The sequence below is a fragment of the Mus caroli genome, unplaced genomic scaffold (assembly GCF_978045245.1).
Source record: "Mus caroli unplaced genomic scaffold, Mus_caroli_1 scaffold_8, whole genome shotgun sequence".
Taxonomy (NCBI): domain Eukaryota; kingdom Metazoa; phylum Chordata; class Mammalia; order Rodentia; family Muridae; genus Mus; species Mus caroli.
Genome location: NW_028227263.1, coordinates 111,827,698 through 111,842,582, shown reverse-complemented (window position 1 = coordinate 111,842,582; position 14,885 = coordinate 111,827,698). Strand labels below are relative to the sequence as shown.

At 48.9% G+C, this 14,885-nt stretch overlaps 1 protein-coding gene across 1 annotated transcript in view; it reads left to right on the top strand.

Annotated features, from left to right (window-relative positions):
- Pepd (peptidase D) overlaps positions 1-14,885 on the top strand; it is a 133,432-nt gene that overhangs the window by 47,281 nt on the left and 71,266 nt on the right. Inside the window, exons 8-9 of the mRNA XM_021168233.2 lie at positions 11,338-11,413; positions 13,489-13,535. Of these exons, the coding sequence (XP_021023892.1) occupies positions 11,338-11,413; positions 13,489-13,535 (123 nt within the window). The remainder of the gene's footprint in view (positions 1-11,337; positions 11,414-13,488; positions 13,536-14,885) is intronic.

The window sequence follows — 14,885 nt, the reverse complement described above, 5'->3', positions numbered from 1 at the left end:
CCTCAGTTAATTGATGTCTTAATCCTGGGTTTAATACCTAGAGGCAGTTTTGTGACCTGTGAATATTTAAGGGGAAAAAAAAGATTGCACAAATAAATCTCTGCCTAGTACAGTTTTTGTCATTTCAGGCCTGTGGAGGAGACTTTAGTTTCTGGTTCCAGGGTAAAGTCTGTGATCCTCATCTTCTCACACACGTTAGTGCCTCTGAATATGGGAGGAAGGGATGTGTGTGTGTGTGTGTGTGTGTGTGTGTGTGTGTGTGTGTAGTACTCTACTACTGAGCTTCATATCCAGCGACTGGGTTTTTGCTATGCCCAGGTTGGCTTCAAACTCATGATCCTCCTGTCTCTACCTCCTGAGTGCTCAGGTTCCGGGTATGTGCTGTCTCATGCCCTGTGGACAGATGAGAGTCCTTCCCTTGGGTTCCTTGCTTAGACATAGTAGAAGTGACCTCATCACCTACAGAGAAGTCATGCAGCCTGCTGGACAGACTGAGTGTTGTCTGCAGTATCTGGGCTTGTGTTTTGGAATTAACCAACCTGGTAGGACAAGCCCTCTCTCCCTGACACCTAGGAAAATCCAAAGACCAAAAGCACCCATGGGCTATATAATTGGTTACATCCTTATGTGCAGATATCTGCTTAAATTAAGTTGGAAGGGACCAACCAGGTCTCCGAGTACTGCCTTTCAAGGATAATTTGCCTTAGTTCTGCTTTTGTTTGTTTAGTTTTGGTTTTGTCTTTTTTTTTTTTTTAACAAAGTATCTCCAAGTAGCTCAGGCTGCCCTCATTTTACTGCCCAGTCTCCCGAATGCTGGGACTATAGGGTAGTTCACTACTCCGGCCAAAATCTTTTTTTTTAAGTAGCCCTGGGGAAACCAGCTAGAGGTCTAATGGCAGGGCTCTGAGTTTCCAGCCCTACTGGCTAATATGAGCATAGCTGGGAGAGCATTCTGGGGGCTGGGGGGTGGGGTCTGTTCTTCTTTCTCTCACCATGGCAATGGTGGTCCACTGTAGGAAGGAGGCAGGGATGAGTGTGGGAGGGAATGAAGGTGACAAGGGTTCTAACCTGGGTCTCCTCCAGAGATGAGTAAGGGCTCTGGGGTGAGGGGTGGTTTCTAGCCCTGGCCTCTTCTCCAGGGCCCAGCAGCAGTTCCCAGGAGGCTGTGCTGCTGGCCTGACAGGACAGCAGTGCAATCCTGGTGGACTCCCCTGTTGCTGGGTTTTGTTTTGTTTTGTTTTGTTTTGTTTTGAGACAGGGTTTCTCTGTGTAGTCCTGGCTGTCCTGGAACTCGCTCTGTAGACCAGGCTGGCCTTGAACTCAGAAATCCGCCTGCCTCTGCCTCCCAAGTGTTGGGATTAAAGGCGTGTGCCACCACGCCCGGCTCGACTCCCCTGGTTTTATTTGGACTAGGACTAGGAATTCGGTGGCCTCTGCCCCACTCCCCCTCTAATCCCAAAGCAAGAGACAGTGTCTCACTGTGCAGCCCAGGCTAGCTTCAAATTCATGCTCCTCCTGCCCCAACCTCTTAGATCCTGGGAGTGCAGCCGCAGGTTGCCATGCCTGCCTTCCTTTTTCCTGAGAGTGAGCTGTCCAGCCCGTGTGCTGCCTGACTGTCTTCTTCAGGCAGTAGTTGTGAGCAGCCCATTCCTTGGCTCTGCTCTGGGCCACAGAGGTCTATCCCTGTGGCTCCCTGCTCTTCAGATCCACTCAGCCTTTTGAAAGACGCTTAGAGATTTTCAGTGCATTCATTCTGGGAGGGTCCCTCTACTATCTGGAACCAAATGGATGGGGGAGCTCTCTCTAACCCTGAAAAAGCTGTTTCCTGATGGCCACTGAGCCAGGTAAAAGGGCAGGAAACAGAGGGAGGAGGCTGCGGGAGAGGCTGCATGCAGGTTGTGGGTGGGAAGCAGAATCTTGTGGTTGTTTCCCTCATCTGAGGATATCTAAGGTTACTGGAAGCCAGAAGTCAGAGTCTTGCCCATGCCTCACCATGAAGCAGGAAGTGCTGGAGAGAGAGAGAAAGGGAGGGTCTGGCGAAGTTCTGCCCAGGGGCACAGCCTGGAGCCATGGGTTGAGTGTGGGCTATCAGTGGACCAGAAGGAGAGGTGCCAGCTGTCTGCCTTCAGCAGCGGGAGGGTTTTAGAGACCAGAACACAGTGGGGATTTTTGCATGCTAGGCCCCAGGTACTGGGGTCCTTCTACAGCAGATCAAGTCCAGACATAGGCTGATGCCAGAGACTGGGAGCAGGTATAGAAGGCAAAGTGGGTGTGTGTGTGTGGGGGGGTGTCAGGAGGGCAAAAAAGGGTGGGCCATTCCTGCATCCACTGGGCTCCAGGACCAGGTGATAGGAAGGTTGGCAGAAGGTTGAGGGTACAGGATAACTAGGAGGCTGAGGGCAGGAGGGGAGGATTGTAATGAAGAAGCTGCTTCTGAGGAGCTTGGCTGCAAGCTAATGGAGTGAGCGCAGGGGAGATTGCTGCAAGAGAGTCCAGTTCCAGTGGCTCAGAGCTGCAGTGAGGGGACATATGGGCAGCTGGTGTGCTGCATATGCACATAAGCCCCAAACTCCTGCTAAGCCAGGAAGGTCTAGAGTTCAAAGATAGCCTGGGCTACATGGTAAATTTGAGGTTACCTTGAACTATAGAGTATGATCTTGCCTCAAAAAACAAAGGGCTGGAGAGATGGCTCAGTGGTTAAGATAACTGACTGCTCTTCCAAAGGTCCTGAGTTCAAATTCCAGCAACCACATGATGGCTCACAACCATCTGTAATGAGATCTGATGCCCTCTTCTGGAGTGTCTGAAGACAGCTACAGTGTACTTACATATAATAATAAAAATAAATCTTAAAAAAAAAAAAAGAAATGACAAGTTTTAAAAAAAAAAAATGAAGAGAGTAAAGGACTTGGCAGGTAGAGCAGAGAGCCATCCGCAGGAAAAGAGAGTATGTGTTCAGAAGCACAAAACTTGGCAACTGTGGAAGGAGAGGCCGAGTGGCTCATCCCGGAGCTTGGTATTCAGTTGTCTGCTGAAAGGAGCCTCTGTAGGAGGGTAGAGCAGGAGGAAGAAGTTGGGAGTCTACCTCCTGAATGCTCCCCTGAGATGGGGACCATTACGGTGATCAGGTGAGGCAGGTGGCTGGCAGCTTCCTTGCCAACTGCCCCTCCAGGTCCTGTGTTCTCCCTGTACACTGTAGCAAACAAGGTGGGGCCCTGTGGATGGGTGGACACAGGCTGAAGGAGTGTGACGCACAGGCAGGAGCAATGGTGACAGTCTCATCCTAGGAGAAGGGCCACAGACAGGCCAAAGACACCTATATCTGATTTAGTTGTGGTATCACTCGACCATTACTGCATGCAAGAGATGCCTGCAGCCTGTGGAGGGTGACAGTAAGGAGTGAGATGCAGCAGTCACAAGGTTACCCTGCGTGAAGTTGTGGACCTCTACTGTTACCTGGAGCTTCTTCTCTGAGTCCCACTTTGTCTCCAGACCTGCCCCTCGGGGGGGTGGGGGTGGGGGGATACCAGGAAGCATTCTGGTCCCCAACTCTGGAATCAGAAGTCCCTCTGACAAACAGTGCAGCCCGGCTTCAGGAAAGAGAGGGTGTCTGCTTGGGGGCAGTCTCACTGGCTGGGATTGTTCTGCCTACCTCACTCTGAAAGCAGGCTTTAAAGCCTGTGGAAGGCAGTCGCATGCTGCAGGGCCTTCCACATTTCACTGTAACCAGTGGCTGACTACTCCAGATGTATGGCATTGTGGAGACACAGCTGCTGCTGTGCTGTCCTGAGGGCTGGCTGCTTCTGATGGAGTCTGAGAAATGACTGAGTTCACATCAGTCAGAGCCCATCCTCTTCCTCCCTCTGGCTCTCTCTTGTGGGCAGCAGAGGACAGGTGGGTGGATCATAGATCCCCCTGGGCAGAGACACAGAGACACTGGAGGGTGCTTGACCTTGAAGGTGCCTGATTGCTGATTTTTTTTTAGAGGGAAATTTGAGGTGCTTAGCCTTATGCAAAGGAGCTGAACTGGACATTAAAAGCAACGTGCAGAGGACCCTTGGCCTGTTCCGCACTCTCCTCTGCCCAGGCTGCTTTGGGAGATCTCTATTGGGGAGGAGTCTGGATCCTCCCCATCTGCAGAATCCAGACCTTCCCATGGCAGCCTTCCTTTCCCATGTTATAATTGCTTTTTCTCTCTCCCGAGTCTCCAGGTTTTTAGAGAGGGACATTTTTAACTTCCCAACCGGGAATGTCAGATTGGCACGTCCTTACTAGCAAGGTGAATGCACATCTACTGTGGGTGCCCCCCATTAAAGGTTTAAAAGCGTTGCCCAAGCAGTATGTGTACCTTGTTAGAAAACTCCGCTGGTTTTCTTAATAGATAGGCATTCACAGGGTGAGGTGGGATCTTGCTGCATTTCCCTGATGGCGTAGGTTACTGAAGGGTTTTCTCACGTGCTTATGACCATTCTGTATTTATTACCTCCTTTCAGAACCACCTGCTCCATACATTTGCCCATTTATTGATTGGGCCATTTGTCCTTTCAGTGATGATGTTATTTTTTATTTTTTAAAGAAAATATTCTGGATAGTAATCCCCTGCCAGGTGTGTTTTCTGCCACTCTTTGGGCCATCTCCGTCGGTGGGAATGTAAACTTGTAAAGCCACTATGGGAATCAGTGTGTAGGTTCCTCAAAAACTCAAAGTAGAACTCAAAAACAAAAAACAAACAAACCAAAAAAACCCAGTGTGCCACTCCTGGTGCTTACCAAAGGGAATCAGTCAGAATATTACAGACACACTTGTGCACCCATATTTATTGCTGTGCCTTTCACAACAGCTGTGGTATGGAATTAGTCCACCAACAGCTGAGAAGAGAAAACCTGATGTGTGTTCACTAAGAAGTTTGGGTCACCGCAAAGGATGAAATGTCTTTTGCAGGGAAATGGACAGGTAGAGGCCATCATGTTAGGTGTAGGACGGAAGGCTTAGAAAGGGAGCTATCACAGCACACATTCCTCTGGCGTGTTGATTTTAATTAAAACTGTGGTGTGTATCATGTGTATGTATGTGTTTATATGTGTGGCGCGGTGGTGGGATGGGAGGGCATATGTGTGTGGGGGGGTTAGGGGTGTGATGACAGGGGGCAGGGTGTGTGTGTGTGTGTGTGTGTGTGTGTGTGTGTAAGGGAGACTATTTAGGAAGACGAGGTAGTTCAGCATGAGGGCAGGAAAGGACAGTGGAAAGGTCAGCACGTCAAAGCACATTACACACATGTATAAATGAAACTAGGCATGACAGACATGCCTTTGATCCCTTCACCTAGGAGGCTAAGTCAACCAGAGATTCCTGAGTTCAAGGCTGGCCTGCACTACTATAAAATAAAATACAAAATGAGACCCATTATTTTGTATAATTAATATATGCTAATAAATTGTATTAAAAGAGTGAGAGGCTCCCATGAGGAAATAGTATAGGGACTATAGATCAAAATCCTGCCCACCATCCCGCCCACCATCCCACTTCCCATCCCTCACAGGATGCTTTTAGTGCTGTAGTTCTTTTGGCTCTCCCCTGGCTTCCTTTTGCCAGCTTGCCACACAAAGGCCCTGTTTGTGGCCTGCTCTGGGAACTTCCTGTACTATCTTCCCCTCACAAGCTGAGGCTGCAGGACCCCACATCACCTCCCACACCGCACTCCGCACAGCACTTGCTGTCCTCACCTCCGACTCCCATCATGGTGTTTTTTTTGGTCAGAATTCGTACCATTTCATCTGCTCTTTATTGAGCAGTAAATCCTCCACGTTTGGGGAGAGAGAAGATAACTGTAAACGGTAAAATAACAACAAAAATAAAAATGAAAAAACTATAATATTGGGTTTGCATCGCCATCGCTGTGGCTGTGGTCCACGTCCTCCTTGGAAATGCTCCCTGGAGGCAGCCCCCTCGTGTCCTAACATCACCATCCAGCCAGCCATCCACAAGGGCAGGTTTCTGGTAGCAAAGAAAGAGATTTTTCCCTTACATAACCACCAGCTGCAGACCTCCAGCTTGCATGTAGCTCTGCAGTGGATGCCTAATCCACAGGAGGCCCTTGGTCCCATTCCCAGGACTGCAGAGAATTACTCCATATTTTATTACTCTTTGGTGTATCTTTCTGGAAAAGAAAAACCTTTTTGTTAGGGTAAAAGCAGCATTTGTATACTTTTAAAAGTTAAAAAATATAACCAGAGCCTAGAAGGAATGTGGGGAGAGAGAGAGAGAGAGAGAGAGAATATGAGAGAATGAGAGAGAATGGTTAATAGGCACAAGGGTGCAGTTGAATAGATGTGACTGCTATCAATTAATTGAATATTTGGAATTAGCTACTGGGGAGGAGCTTTGAATGTTTTTAATATAAAGAAATTATATATAGCTACGTATGATGGTACATACCTATGTACCCTAGCACTTTAGGACCAGAGTCAAGGAGATTGAAAGTTCAAAGCTAGCCTGGGCTACATAAAGAATCGAAGGCCAGCCTAGTCTTTCTCAAAGACTCTGTCTCAAAATAAACAAAAAAAAGGAAAAAAGTATGCCTGAGGTGATAATACTGCTAGGATCATTAAAAATATTGAAATACACTGGGCGGTGGTGGTGCAGGCCATCAATCCCAGCACTTGAGGCAGAGGCAGAGAAGCAGAGAGGTAGAGAGGCAAAGAGGCAGAGGCGCAGAGACACAGAGGCGCAGAGGGGCAGAGGGGCAGAGGGGCAGAGAGGCAGAGGTGCAGAAGGGCAGAGGGGCAGAGGGGCAGAGGGGCAGAGGGGCAGAGGGGCAGAGGGGCAGAGAGGCAGAGGTAGAGGCAAATTCTGAGTTCCAGGCCAGCCTGATCTACTCCAGGACAGCCAGGGCTGACAGAGAAACCCTGTCTCTGGAGATATGTGCATGCACGTGCATGCATGCGTGCATGCCTGCGTGGGTGGGTGTTTTACCATACCCATAAAATCTATGTCTGTAAATGATACATTTACAGTAATGAGAAGGGGCTGGAGAGTTGACGAGCAGCAGTGACGAGCACTTACTGCTGCTTGTGCTGCCTAATTTGATGTCAGCTTGACACTAGCCACATTCATTTCATTTTTGAAGAGGTAAACTCAATTGAGAAAGTTCTTCCTGAGTTCGAGGCCAGCCTGGTCTACAGAGTGAGTTCCAGGACAGCTAGGGCTACACAGAAAAACCCTGTCTCGGAAAACCAAAAGAAAAGAAAAGAAAAGAAAAGAAAAGAAAAGAAAAGAAAAGAAAAGAAAAGAAAGTGCTTCCCCATCTCTGGTCCTGTGGTCAAGCATGTGGTGCATTTTTTAAAATTGGTGATTCATGTGGGAGGGCCCAGTCACTGTGGGTGGAGCCATCCCTGGGCTGGTGGTCCTGGTTGTTATAAGAAAGCAGGTCGAGCAAGCCAAGAGGAGCAAGTTGCTAAGCAGCACTCCTTCATGGCCTGTGCATCAGCTCCTGCCTCCAGGTTCCTAGCCTGAATTCTCTGAATGCTGGAGTTCAAGCAGTAAGATGAAATAAACCCTTTCCTCCCCAGGTTGCTTCTAGTCCCAGTGTTCTATCTCAGCAATAGGAACCCCAAGACCTTGTTCATGCAGAGAAGTTCCTAGCGCCTGTAACTCCAGATCCAGAGGGTCCATCACCATCATCACACTTCCACAGGCACCTGCAAACACGTGACATATCCAGTGTGGTTCCCATGTTTTCCCTGGATGAGACATTTACTTACAAATGATAGTTGTCAGCTTTCTGCCGCCATGACAGAATCCCTGAGACATCCAGAGTAGAGAAGGGATGGTCCCTTTATGAGGACAGTTCAGGTCCAGACGATAGCCCTGCCCTCTGAGAAGGGTGACTGCTGTGCTGTGAAGCGATCTAGCTTCTGGATTGTGTTGGAGCATTTCGTGTGCCCCTTCACATCCATGTCTCCTGTTGACTGGAATTCAGACCCACCGGCACTGTGTAGGACATGTGCCGTTATTAGGATGCAAATAGTTCTGATTTGACCTACCTTGCCCATGACGCTAAATCCACCTTGAGACTCCAGCTCCCCCTTACACCGGAAGGAAATGTGTGCAGTTGCTTCGGTACTTGGGAAGTCACTGCAGTTTCCGTGCCTCTATTTAATCCAGAGTTTCATTTGCCTTTTTCCTCTCTTATGGATAGGACTTCACACCTCATTTACCACATCATTGAGCATTCTTAAGTGTCTTGCGTGGCTGTGTGGAAATGAACCCATCCAATTCTCGTAGATGTTCTCAAAGCCACATACTTTGAACACGGATTTTTTTTTACAGTTTATTTCCTTGACTTGCTGACCACCTTACCGTCTGCTGCTTTTAATTATACTTTCAGACCAATGCCACTCTCTAAAAATATCCCAGGGGCTGGAGAGATGGCTTAGTGGTCAAGGATGCATACGATTGCAAAGGACCTGAGTTTCCAGCACCCACATGGTGCTTCACAACCACCTGTGACTCCAGCCAGGTGGATCTAACATCCGCTTCTGGCCTCCATCTGCAGTGACACTTACATGCACAAACCCACACCCACAGATGTTCTCATAATTTAATATAATAAAAATTAATCTTAAAGGCACCTCATATCCATTCATTATCTTTTCTGCTGGCCTATGCCTGGAGCTATTTCTCTCATTCCTGAGCTTTTGAATGGTTAACCATGACCCTCTGCTGTTGGATTTGATCAGTAATTTGGGTGTAGAGTTCTGGTTTTGTGTGAAGTGTAAGGAGAACGGAGTTCTTGAAGCACAGTGGGTCATGCAGTCTTCGATACTGTTTTGGCTAAGTCTCAGTTTGCCTGACTACAAAATGGGAATGAAGTGCCTTTTCAGGCTGTGTTCCTAGGGAAACTATCTCTGAGATAAATGATCAGGAAGTGTACTGAAAAAGGCCTGTGGTGAAGAAGCAGGCCTGACAGGGCTGCAGACACATCCGTGCCTCAGCTGGTCCCACCAGCAACATCCCAAGTGATGCGAGGATCAGCGGGACTCCTGGAGAGGACTGGTTCGCTCCCACTTCTTTCATCTCTTGAGAAATGAGTGCCTTGGTGCCTGAGTGGGTGAGTTAGGGCAAAAGCAGCCAATAGCTGTTGCCATTCCTGGGACCTACAGCAGAGAGACTGTGGCAAATGGTAATTGAAGAAGAAAAGGAGGCTATGTTTATTTTCTGAGGTGTGTTCAGCTTTGTGAGCGGAACTGGTGGAATGTAAACATTCCAGTGTTTGACAATGCAGTCACCCCCCATTTCCATGGGTTTAGTCAGCCACAATAGGGAAGACATTCCAGAACTTTCTAAAAATCAATGCTTGAATCCACCAAGCACTGAGCACCATGCTAAATCTACCTGAAGGAAGTAGACAGGAACTCTGTGGTCTAGCCTCTGCTATCCCTCGGGCCCTCAGTCCTGCCTCAGTGCTGGTTTCTGTATATCATCCACTCCACATATAGTCTGTGTGCTCTATAGTGGGTCCTGTGGTGGCTGTGTCTGAACTTTGATCAGTACTTTGCCAGTCAGAACTGTGCCAGTCACTTTGCATCTGTGTGACCAAAATACCTCTCTAAGCCACTGAGGAGGTCAGGAGGAGGGTTTGTTCTGGTTCACAATTACATCCATAGGTGCTTGGCCCTATGATGCTCCTGGGCAGAGTATCATAGCTGCAGGAACATGCAGAAGAGAGCTGTTCACTCCCTGGCTAACCAGGAAGCAGAGCAGGCTGACAGGAAGTAGAGGCATATTTTAAGGTTCCATCCCAGTGACTTCCATTTAGTCCCGACTTAAAATTCCAGCATCTCCCCAAACAGTAGTACCCCCTCTGGGGAGCAAGTAATCAAAACATGAGCCCCCAAGGACTTCGCAGAATTAAGCCACAATGTAGTATACATGCAGAGCCCCATTTTCTTGTCATTTCTTCTTGAACAGCACAGTAATCCTCACACCGCATTCCCTTTGTGTTGGGTATGGTAAGTCATCTAGAAAGGATTCTAAGTACAGGAGTGTGTGTGCAGTTTGTGGATTTAGGTGTAGTGGAGGATTGGGGGGGTGGGTCCCAGAAGCAATCAATCACTTGTGCTACTGAGGGATGGGAGTTCTATTTCGATGCAGATTAAGGCTGCTCATCTAAGGCTTCAAGGCAAGCAGTGTAGGTCAGCCAACAGCTCCAAGCTTTACTCTCTCCTCATGGGCCAGACACAGCTCTCCCAGGTACCTGGCACTGTTCCCTTTAAAGTGCCAGGACTTTGCTGGGCACACACATTGTAGAGAGTCAAGGCCAGCCTGAGCTAAATCATGAGACCTTGTCTTATCCCTTTGGACAAACATTACCATCATCTCCACTTTGCAGATGAGGAAACCAAGGCAAAGAGTGGAGTGTCCGAACCACACCTGGGGTGTGGTAGTCTGTCTCTGCCTGATGTTCCTGGTGCCTTTCATAGCCTTGGACTCTTCAGGGTCCTCTGCTGACACTTCATTACCACCTCTATTCTCATGCTTTCCCCAGTCTTCTGTAGACCAGCAGTTTTCCGAGTCTTCCGATGCCTACCATCCCTTTTGTCTCTTACCACCCAACCTTGTCTTGGTCAAAGGCCCGAGTCACGTGGTACACTTGGGCTGTTCCAAGGGCTAGAACTGGGGAGGGTACAAGAACTGCTGTTATTGTTAGGGTTTCTATTGCTGTGAAGAGACACCATAAGCAGGACAGCTCTTATAAAAGACTGACTACATTTAATTGGGCTGGCTTACATTGTCAGAGGTTAAGTCTGTTAAGCCCACCTCCTAGTGATGCACTTCCTGTAACAAGATCATACCTATTCCAACAAGGCCTCACTCCTAGAAGTGCCACTCCTTATGGACGGACCTATGGGGGCCATTTTCATTCAAACCACTACAGGTACCATCAGCCAATGGGGCAGATTCCTGGGATGCCAGCTGTACTCCTCAGTGTAAGGCCCAACCCATCTGCCATATAGACCCAATTCTGCTCTGTGACTCAGGAAACTGGGGCTCAAGCAGGCAGGGTGTGTCTGGCCACCAAGGCTGGGGGCCCCTAGCAGCTGCCAGCTGTCTATCATTGCTGTAGGCTATCTGCCTGCCTGTGGCTGGTGCTAGGACAAGGGGCAACTGCTTCATTCCCCTGACCACAGGGCTTCTAGATAGCTCAGGATTGCACGTTGCCATGGGTGTTGGGCTTCTCTGGCCTAGTGCTCAGGAATGGTGGTCAGTCTCTGTGGCGAAGTCTTCTTGGCCCTGCCAGATCACTGAGTTGTCCCTGTCTTTCTCTTCTCTCTGCAGCCGAGTGTTCAAGACAGACATGGAACTAGAGGTTTTGCGCTACACAAATCGGATCTCCAGCGAGGCCCACCGTGAGGTGAGTTGGGCGCCGGCTTCTGTAGTACATTAATGACTTTGCTAATTGCTGTGATCAAACGCCTGACAGGAAGTGACCTTAGGGAAGAGGGATTTGTCCTGGCTTACAATCTGTCATGGTGGAGTGATGGGTGGCTCCTTGGAGGCAGGAACATGCAGAGATTACTCATACCTCGGCCCACCAAGAAGCAGAGAGACTGGGGTGGAAGTGTGGCTGGCTGGGCTACAGCCCTCAGGGCCAGCTCCCTGGTACCCGGCTTCCTCCAGCCGGGCCTCACCTCCTAAAGGTTCCACAGCCTCCCGGAAGCAGCACCACACACTGGAAGCCAAGAGTTCAAACACAGTATCCGTGGGGACATGGCTTTGGGCAGGGCTCAGGAACTGTAAGGAAGATAAATGACATGGAAAAGGAAAGTGGGGGGCTGGAGAGATGGCTCAGTGGGTAAGAGCATCGACTGCTCTTCCGAAGGTCCTGAGTTCAGATCCCAGCAACCACATGGTGGTTTACAACCATCTGTAATGAGGTCTGATGCCCTCTTCTGGTATATCTGAGGACAGCTACAGTGTACTTAGATATAATAATAAATAAATCTTTAAAAAAAAAAAAGGAAGGTGGGAGAAATCTCTTTCTTTTGGTGGATGCAGGGCATAGATGGAGACTCTTTGCTCCCTCTTTTCATCTTAAGGTACCCACCTTCACGAGGGCCACGATCCCAGTCCTCACAGTCTGGCTAACCAAATGGCCCCACTTCCAAGAGAGCAGGGGTTTCCTGACATCCTAGACTTCCCAGCGTGTATTAAAGCATCTTCCATCTGTAACTGTAACCCCAGCTCCCACTGCTGCCTGTCTTAGTGTTCTGTGGCTGTGAAGAGACATCATGCCCACGGCAACTCTTATAAAATAAAGCATTTGGTTGGGACTGGCTTACAGTCCCAGAGGTCCATTGTCATCATGGCAGGGAGCATGGAGGCAGACATGGCGCTGGAGAAGCTGAGAGTTCTGCATCCAGATCAGTAGGCAGCAGGAAGAAAGAGACTCTGGGCTTGGCACGGGCTTCTGTCACCTCAGAGCCTACCCTCAGTGGTACACTTCCTCCAACAAGGCCACATCTCCTAATCCTTTCAAATTACTGCTCCCTGGGGACCAAACATTCAGATCTATGACCCTATGGGGCATTCTGCTTCAAACCACACCATCTCTTTTTTCTTTTCTTTTTTTTTTTATTTAAACTATTGTGTGTTTACTTGTGCCTGTGTAAGTCTATGCACATCTGAGCGCGGTGGCCTTGGAGTCCAGACATCCAGACGAGGGCACTGGATCCTTTGGAGCTGGAGTTGCAGATGGTTTCGAGCCCAGTGTGAGTGCTGGGACCCAAACTCCAGTCCTCATGAGTGAGCAGCAAGCATTCTTTAATCACTGAGCCATTTCTTCTTTTCTCTTTTTGTTTTTAAAGACAACATCTTTCTATATATCCCAGGATGGCCTTGAGCTCACTGTGTAGCCCAGGCTATCTCAAAGCTGTGATCCACCTCCACTTCCCAAGTTGCAGTATTGCAGGTGTGCTTTACCAAGTCTGCCCATCACCCATTTTCCACAGACAGCTCCCTAAGGTGCCTGGGCTAGCCTGCCTGCTCAGGGACCCTCACAGCTAAGTGTTAACAGATGGCCCCCATAGTCAAAAGGCAGGCCGTGTTATCTCTTGCTCTGGCTAATTTCTCTGTTCATGAAAATCAGGTACGAGTAAGTAAATAAATAAGACCCTGTCTTAATATTCAGGATTTGCCAAACATCTTGGTCAAATCTTCTGTCTTTAGGTTTCTGGCCACCTGCAAGCTATAGCATGGTGTTTATCGGCTTCCACACCAAGGTGCTCCACAGTGGTCCACGTAAACTCTGTGGGTCTTGGGGCTGTTGCAAAGGTCCAATTTGTCACTTTTCTGCACCACTGTGCACAGATCACCCCTCCTTCTTTTTCCTTTAAAGAGGAGTTTTTGAAAGAGTGTTATACATTATTTATAAGGCCGTGTTACTTATCTGCTTAATACAAATGTCTTTGCTTAATGCCCGTCCTCTAGGTAATGAAGGCTGTAAAAGTGGGGATGAAGGAATACGAGATGGAAAGGTAAGCTGTGTGTCTCCGAGTAAAGATTAAAATGTAAAAAAACCAGCAATTTATGTTCCCCAAGCAAGTAACAGATGAGGGGCTGGAGCAGCGCACGCGAGATCAAGTGGGGACTATGTGCGGCCTTGGGATCCTAGGCAGAGATTATGGTCCCTCTGGTGGCGGCCACCTCCCTGGCTCCTGGCAGTGTTTGATGGTAATGGGCCTTGATCACTTTCCAGGCTGGTTTAGTGTCCCATCATTCCACTCCTGGACTTTGTTTCTGCAATTTGTGGGGGGAACTTTACCCAATAGCCGCTATCGTGCCTCCAAAAGCCACTAGTAAAACAGCTTGCCATTTTTATGTGTAAACAGCACCATTATGGCTGCTGTGCTCGGGCGACTGGGTCGAGGGATGGTTAAGTGGCTCATAAAGCTCCCTGGAGAGCCCCGTCCGCCTCCAGCTCCAATTAGGCTTGCCACTCGCTGGTCGGCATGCCCGGACGCTGCCTGGGGAAGCCCTGCTCTGCTCTATGACCCAGATCAGATCCCCCACCCCGTCCTGGGTCTCCCATCGGTGACTACCCTGGTTTCCTCTCCTACCTGGGTTTGTATGTGCTTGACGCCTGTTACCCCCTTTCCCATGCTGACAGCCCCAGACCCCTCTGGTGGCCATCAGGCCTGCCCTGTGTGAGAGGGAACTGATTCTTTTCTGCTGTGCTTTCCAAGGGCTCCTGTTCTTGGAAGGACCCAGGGAAGCTGGGACTATAGTGTGGTGATGTGAGTGACCAGACTTGGACCTTTGAGGTGGGGCCTATTGAGAGGCCCTGTGTCATTCGGAGTCCTGTTCTCAGAGGTAGTTCTTGAGAAAGGATTGTTGTAAAAAGAGCCAACCTGGCCACACCCTAATTGCTGGCTTCTTAAGTGACCAAACCAGTGAGCCTCATCTTGAACTTTTAACTTCCAAAATTTTAAGCTATGCAAAACCTCTTTTCTTTTATAAAATAGCCAACCTTGGGTATTTTATTATAGCAGCAGAGAAAGGACTGATTATGCTGTCTCAACCGTCATGGCCTTGCCTGCCACATCAGTGTGAAGAGCACACAGGTTGGGTCAGGAGTGGCCAGTGTGACACCGGTGTTTACTGTGGGCTTGGAAATGGAGGCCTTTTTTCAGAGTTTAACCCTGAAAGGTGAGCTGAGTGCCTGGAGTCCTCTTCTTACCCTGAAGGACAGGGAATTGTTAAGATGGCTTTCCTCAGCTGCTATGGTGTCCCAGGAGGGGGCATGTAACAACTGTCTATCAAAGCTGAGGGAGCCTCTGTCTTGCCAAGGACACTGGGGAAGGGCGTGCACAGCCTCTTTGATTCCA